Raw genomic sequence first — 6949 nt, 5'->3', positions numbered from 1 at the left:
AACTGTTACATTATGTTCTGCTCAGATCACACTGAGCTAAATAAGATCAAATCTGCTGACTTGTGTTGTGAAATGAGACGTTTTCCTGTTTATCTTCTGTTAATAAATCCATAACACACACAGCTGTTCTCGCATTATTTAAAACTTTAGAAAGATTATATAAACTGTAAAATAATAATAATCTTGTTTATGTTATTATTAATAGTTTTTATGATTTCTACATGGTCAGTCCTTTTTTTCTGTTCTGTTGTCAACATGTACAGTTATGGGAAATCTAGACTCTTGACCGTTTAGCGTTAGCCCTTAGCTTCTGCAGCAAATCACACGGTCACGTGGTTTCTGAGCACTCCACTTGTTATATATACTTTCATGATTGTATATCATCCATCCATCCATCCATCCATCCATCCATCCTCTTCTGGTTATGAGTCAGGTCATGGGGGCAGCCATGTCCAACCACCTCTTCCAGCTCATCTTGGAGGATTCCAAGACATTCCCAGGCCAGCTGAGAGACTCTCTCCAGCGTGACCTGGGTCTTCCTTGGGGTCTCCTCCCAGTCAGACGAAAACAAAGCCCTGAGGAGTCCAGGAGGTATCCTCCTTACCAGACATCTGAACCACCTTAACTGGCTTGTCTTGATATAGAGGAGCAGCAAMTCTACTCTGAGTCTCTCCCAGATAACTGAACTCATCCTATCTCTAAKGGAGAGTCCAGCTACCCTGCAGAGAAAACTCATCTAGACGCCTACAGTATATCTGAGATCCTGTTCTTTTGGTCACTACCCAAAGTCTGTGGCCATAGGTGAGGGTAGGAACGTGGACCGATTGGTAAACAGAGAGCTTTATCTCACAGCTCCTCTTCACCACAACAGACTGATACAACCTTGAAAAATATCAACAAAAACACCACRACTCACGGCTACGTATTTCTTTTTGCCGAAGAAGCACATGCCGATGTTGTTCCAGAGAGGGGGGCTCTCAGGAACAGCGCAGGCAGCCACTCTGTACTTGTTCATGGCCACATCAAAGTCACCGTGGGTTTGCATCATGCTGCCTGCAGCCAGGATGGCCTGAGAATAAAAACAACAACAGTGATTAGAGAATAAAAGGAAGAGGTAACCTTTGAAACAGCTCTTGACAAAGTCAGACTCGAACATCTGCGGGTGAGTCACCTCCTGCTTTGACTGAATGGCTTCAGGTGTTGAGGAGAAMAGTGTTTAAACTAAAGTGTAACGATGAGCTGGCAGCTGAGTACCTTATAATTGTTGGGGTCGAAGGTGAGAGCGTTCCCAAGGTGCTCGAACGCTTTCTGGTATTTCCCAAGCTATTAAATAATTAAAAAACACAAATAATTATATAAAAACTAATAACAAGAGCACTGGGCTTCTTATTTCTCACACAGAAGGCTCTGAACAGTTCTACTAACCTGTAAATAAAGGAGGCCGAGCGTGGTCAGGAGTTCAGTGTTCTCTGGAGAGAATCTGGGTTCAAAATGAGAAAAGATGAATGAAAAAATGTCACTCTTCTTCCACAGCCTGCTTGTAATTACATCTGATGGCTGCTCTTTTTCCTCTGCCAACCTACATGGCTGACATTCAGAGGATCTGCTGATTATTCCATCAGGCATTATTTCAGTATAATTGCAGAGTATTAATTATGACCTCTGTGGCCTGAAGAGAAATAGCAGCGAGGAGGCAGATTGACACTAAAATAGCACTCACAGTGGTAAGTCTCATTAAAAGTGACACAAGAATCGGGGCATTTGATTAATTCATTTGCCCCCAACAGGAGGTACACATAATGAGCTCTATTACAGGCACTCATGTGATTCTCTTATTTACACCATGGCCTCATGTTTAAAGATTCAGCAAAGTGAAAATGAGCCAAATTTTTAAGGGGGAAGAAAAGGACGCTGGGTTAAAAAAGTGGTAAAGGATGGAGCTTTGAGTGAGGCAACTAGAGGCGTGGTTAGGATGGGCAAACAGTGGGGTCCAGGCCCAGTCATATGTAGACACTTTATTTTCAAACCAGTTTAGAACAAAACAGCAGCAGCAGAACTGCAGCATCCAAAATACACTGTACTATCCAAAATATGTCAGAAACTCACCCAAATGAGCTACTTTCATGAGATTCCACATTTTATACTGGATTGCATTTTGTGTTAATTCCACGATTCCATCTGCAATTTTCACATTACGGAAATCATAAGGCCCAACATATCTCAGTCCTATCTTTATTTATTTAAACACCTGGGAAATGTTGCCAGGTACCCCCTGTAATATGCTTGTGTACCCCTGGTTGGGAATCACTGTTTTAGACAGTGTCAAGGGCTGAAGGAACTGTCCAAGGTCCTGGAAGTGCTGGAATGTTTCAGGACCTTGGACAGTATGAAGAGCAGAATACTCAATACTTCTCAGTACTTGTACTTGGTCTAGAAAAATAAAAAATAGTATCAGGCTGAGGAATTGTACTCAAGTAAAATTAGCACTACTTCAACATATTTTTACTCAGTTAAAAGTAAAAAGTAGCCATCCAAAAATGACTCAAGAGTAAAAAAAGTATTTGGTAAAAGGCTACTCAAGTACTGAGTAAATGATCAATCATCAGTCATTTAATATTTCAAAATTACATCATGAGACGGACCAAAATATAAAGTTATGTGGTAATTTTGGTATTTTAAAGATGAAATGAAAATAATTCATATAAATAACAGAAATACAAAATAATAAATTCAGGCAAAAGAAACATTTTCCAAATCAGTTTCTTTCAATATAAAATTTATCAAACTAACAAAAACTGCAGCTGTCCATTGAATTTTTGGTGAAAACAAGTTTGTTCTTCATTCAGTGAAGTTACTCACAGTGGGTAGAGTATCCAGAAACTCTACTCAAGTAAGAGCAGCGATACTTCACAATAAAATTACTCAAGTAAAAGTAAAAAGTACAGTATTGTACAGAATAGTAGAAATACTCCTCAAGTAAATGTTACTAGTTACTACCCAACTCTGGTATCAGGACGGTCCTAATAGTGACATTTCTGGTGCTGGTAGGAGTTCCTGAACTTCAAATAAAGAAGTGATGGGCTGGAGCATGTGACAGGCTTATTACATGCAAATTGAAAATACCAGTGGTAGTTTGTAACACCTGGAATAATAAAAGCATCTCCTGTYGTCTGCTCAGTGTTTAACACATCGACTCTACTCACTCCACTGCTCTCTTGTACACTTCAATGGCTCTGTCTGTGTCTCCAGCCAGCAGATGAACTTTCCCGAGCATCATGAAAGTGGCGTCGTGTTTATTTATCTGGAGAGCGGTGTTTAGATGCTCCTCAGCCTGACAAACAGAAAGATCAAAATGAAAAATGCCGCGGGCATTTACAGCAATTTGTATCAGACGGTGTTCAGCAGACTCACGGTTTTGAAGTCTTTGATGAAGTAACAGCACACGCCCAGATTATGACTGATCTCCTAGGGTGAGGAAATGTCAGATTTTACATGGATTGTTGGTGCCAGCTGCTTAAACAAAGTTTGCTTCGATCAATGAAAATGTTATTTTAGACACCAGTTTGGTAGAAGATAACAGTGGCAAGAGTGTTTGGATTATTTAGATTTTTAGTGCATCCTCGAGATAAGTTTATCAAACTTTTTTAAACACCTCTGTAGTAGTTTGGAAGTGAGTCACAAAGTCGTTTTTCAATGAACAGTTGTTGCAAAAAGTGTCTCACTCATGATTTTCTGTTCTGAATGTTGCGAGGATTTGCTGAGAGAGCTTCACGCTGTGTTTTTACACTTCAAGATGCCAGGCAGCGCCTCTAAACACTTTGTTAGAACTTTAAAGGCAAACACAAACTCTGTGTGTGTGTGTCATTTCTTTTACCCAGTCTTTTTCGTTGAGTTTTGCAGCTTCGTGATAAATTTCAATAGCTGCTTTGTGCTTTCCCAGAAGAAATCTATGAAAAGAATAAATATCGATCAGTATGAACATTTAACCAATAATACACTGCATTCCAGTGTTATGCAAATTATATTTTTCTCTGATGTTCCTTCATAGTGAATGTAAATGACAGTCAGCATAATTTTCAACTCATCACCTTTTCGAGTATAATTTGTTGTTGAAAACACTTCACAATAACAGTGTTTTGCACTAAATTCCAATTTTTTCGCACAACAGAGTTTCAGAACATTTTATAGGTTGCAAAAGAACTGAAAATGGTCATTTGTTGAATYTGCAGCAGTTGGAGGTCAAATTTACAGAAATAAACAGGTCAAGTTACATTTCAACATTGGATCCATTGRACTGGTGAGTTTTAGGAGAGTTTCTGCTTTAATTTCTTTGCACGATGTCAGATTAGCCTCCCAGAGCTGCTGTTTGGATGTGAACTGCCTCCCACCCTCAGATCAATAAAGTATTTTTGAATTGAATTGAATCTTTGCTTTATGCTCCAAGGTTCTCAATAAGGGTTGAGGTCGCGGCACCACACCATGAGTTTATCTCCTTCTGTGCCCGCAGCAGCCAGTGATGTGGAGGTATTCCTTGCAGCATGAAGATGATTTTGTTACAGGAAGCTTTTGTACCAAGGAAGAAAGCGGTCAGTTAGAAACTCCAAAAACATTTTAGAGGTCATTTTCACACCTTCAAGAAGCTCAAAAATTCATCTAGCTTTCTCCTCGTGACTCCACCCCCTTCTTGCTGATGTCCCAGCCTTAATGGTRGCCGTCCACTAACCATCCATTTGGACCACCCAGGGTTGCACGGCCCTCATCACTGAACAAGACTGTTTGAAAATGAGTCTTCATGTATTTCTGGGCCCACTGCAGCTGTTTCTACTTGGTTAGGTTTAAACATAACTGCAAGGCTCTGGAGGATCCTACACCTTGATGTTCTCGGGACTCAAGAAGCTTGCAGCTTTAAAAAATCTGTTTGCTGCTTCGTAATAGCATTTTAGCAGTTGCTCTCCTGTGTATTTGACAGAAATCCCCCTCGATGTGTCTTTATCTGCACAGACTCTGCTCTAAATCAGCCACAGATCTCTTCACAGTATGATGATCACGCTTAAGTTTTTGTGAAATATCTAAGGTTTTCTTGTCCGAGACATCGACTATTACATGCTTTTTGGCAGCAGAGATCCTTTTTTTCCCCTTTATATTATTTGAAAATGGTGGTCTGCTTAATAATGTGAAACACCCTTCTTCAGAAGTTCTTCCTTAAATTGGGCCCACCTGGCAAACTAATCACAGGTGTCTGAGAGTGATTTCAGTGATCCAAAGAGCCCTGAGACACACCATCCATGAGTTTAATTGAAAACAAAAACAACTAAAATTTAATCTTAATGACACAATGTCATTYGGAATGCTAAATGACCATTTTTACTGCATTTAATAATGAAAAACAATCCCTTGTTTTCATTTTCTCAATGAAATATGAGTTCTGAACTTGTTAGCAGGTTTGTTGTGTTTAGGACACATTTGTGTAGGGGTCACCTCGAGTGGACTAAGGAAACTGTCTTGGACCTCAGACCTCTGATGGGCCTTTAAAGGGACAAAAACTCTGTTCCACTTAGAACTGAATTTAGGCCCCCTCAGGTCRCCTTAACTTGTCAAAGAGATCTGTCCTCTTTCTCCTGTAACTTTGATAAACATTCTCTGATTATCAAAATGCTTTCAGTTAAGAGAACAATAAATCAAATAATAAGAAGATTCTTCTGTTTRTTATCTGATTAAGAAAAAGAGAATGTCTCTTTGACAAGTTAAAGTGACCTGAGGTGGCCTAAATTCAGTTCTTAGTGGAACAGAGTTTTTGTTCCTTTAACAAACAGACTTGACTCTAGTGGACTCACAGGGACCGGGCCACTTGCTTTAGGTTGTCACTGCTGTTTGGATTAAGGATGGCGCAGCTCTGAAACAGCTCCAGGGACTGTTGGATCTTTCCTTCAAGACGTAAGATCAGTGCTGGAAAGAAATAAATACATGGGAAAAAAGAGGATCATCATTGTCTATTTGAGTAAAAAAACAAACAAAAGACATTCAAAATCAAACACATTTACAGTGGGAGTAGACAAACTGTGGAGCTTTTGACTCAGATGTTACTGAGATTTTGTTGGATGTAGTGATTAATTAACATGACACATGTGAGACAAAAAGATTCCAGTAAAAATGATTTATTCACCTTGAACATAAATAGCATATTCACACATTCCACTGGTCTCCTGCAGCTGTTCTTTGATGATCACCTACAAAAACACAATAAATATCAGGCACATGTGAATTTCAGCTCCTTGGACTATACGGACTATTACGCTTAATGTGCCGAATAAAATTATATTTCAGATCAGCATGATCAAAGTTACAAAACAAGCTCAGGGTAAAACCACAGATTAACAACTAGTGTAAGTATCGACACAAAACTGCTAAAACAAGCAGACGTCTTTTCAGCCTCTGTCAATTCTGAGTGTTTGGGATCAAACAAAAGAATTCAAGATGGCAGCTACTCCCCACAACTCACAACAGTGAGTAAAACTCTCTTACTATTACTTGTAATAGTATTTCTGTATTTATTTCACATTTAGTCAGTCGTACTCGAGTACTGTTCAGTGTTTATAGGAGGATGTGTTAAAACACTGTTTCTATGCAGGAAATACCTTGTAGAGCTCAGATATTGTTTGTTAGCAGCTCAGCAATGTGTTCAGTCAAAGTTGAACATGAAAAAAATGAAGTTACTGTATTTATAACTGGTCCTGTGGGGGCCACTGCTTTCCTGTCCCTGCTGTCCCTCAGTGAAAATGAGTTTGACTCACCTGGCTTATAGTATGTAAGAATACAATAAATGCAGTTTAAACACAAACCAACGACACACCAATGTATAGAAAATGAAAAAGAGCACAAAAAGAAAAAAAATAGTATAGGTCCTCTGGACGGGTTCTTCTCTAATGAAACGTTTCGTCTCTCCTCCAAG

General features: G+C 39.3%; 1 protein-coding gene across 1 annotated transcript in view; it reads right to left on the bottom strand.

Moving 5' to 3' along the window:
* Nucleotides 1–6949, bottom strand: part of bbs4 (Bardet-Biedl syndrome 4) — a 24817-nt gene that overhangs the window by 7793 nt on the left and 10075 nt on the right. Inside the window, exons 4-11 of the mRNA XM_014001587.1 lie at nt 6164–6227; nt 5835–5946; nt 3875–3947; nt 3412–3465; nt 3204–3331; nt 1426–1480; nt 1255–1323; nt 917–1069 (exon numbers count right to left, since the gene is read on the bottom strand). Of these exons, the coding sequence (XP_013857041.1) occupies nt 917–1069; nt 1255–1323; nt 1426–1480; nt 3204–3331; nt 3412–3465; nt 3875–3947; nt 5835–5946; nt 6164–6227 (708 nt within the window). The remainder of the gene's footprint in view (nt 1–916; nt 1070–1254; nt 1324–1425; nt 1481–3203; nt 3332–3411; nt 3466–3874; nt 3948–5834; nt 5947–6163; nt 6228–6949) is intronic.

This window comes from Austrofundulus limnaeus, unplaced genomic scaffold (genome assembly GCF_001266775.1).
Source record: "Austrofundulus limnaeus strain Quisiro unplaced genomic scaffold, Austrofundulus_limnaeus-1.0 Scaffold9, whole genome shotgun sequence".
Taxonomy (NCBI): domain Eukaryota; kingdom Metazoa; phylum Chordata; class Actinopteri; order Cyprinodontiformes; family Rivulidae; genus Austrofundulus; species Austrofundulus limnaeus.
Note: the sequence above shows the minus strand (reverse complement) of the source record. Positions and strands in the feature narration are given on the sequence as shown.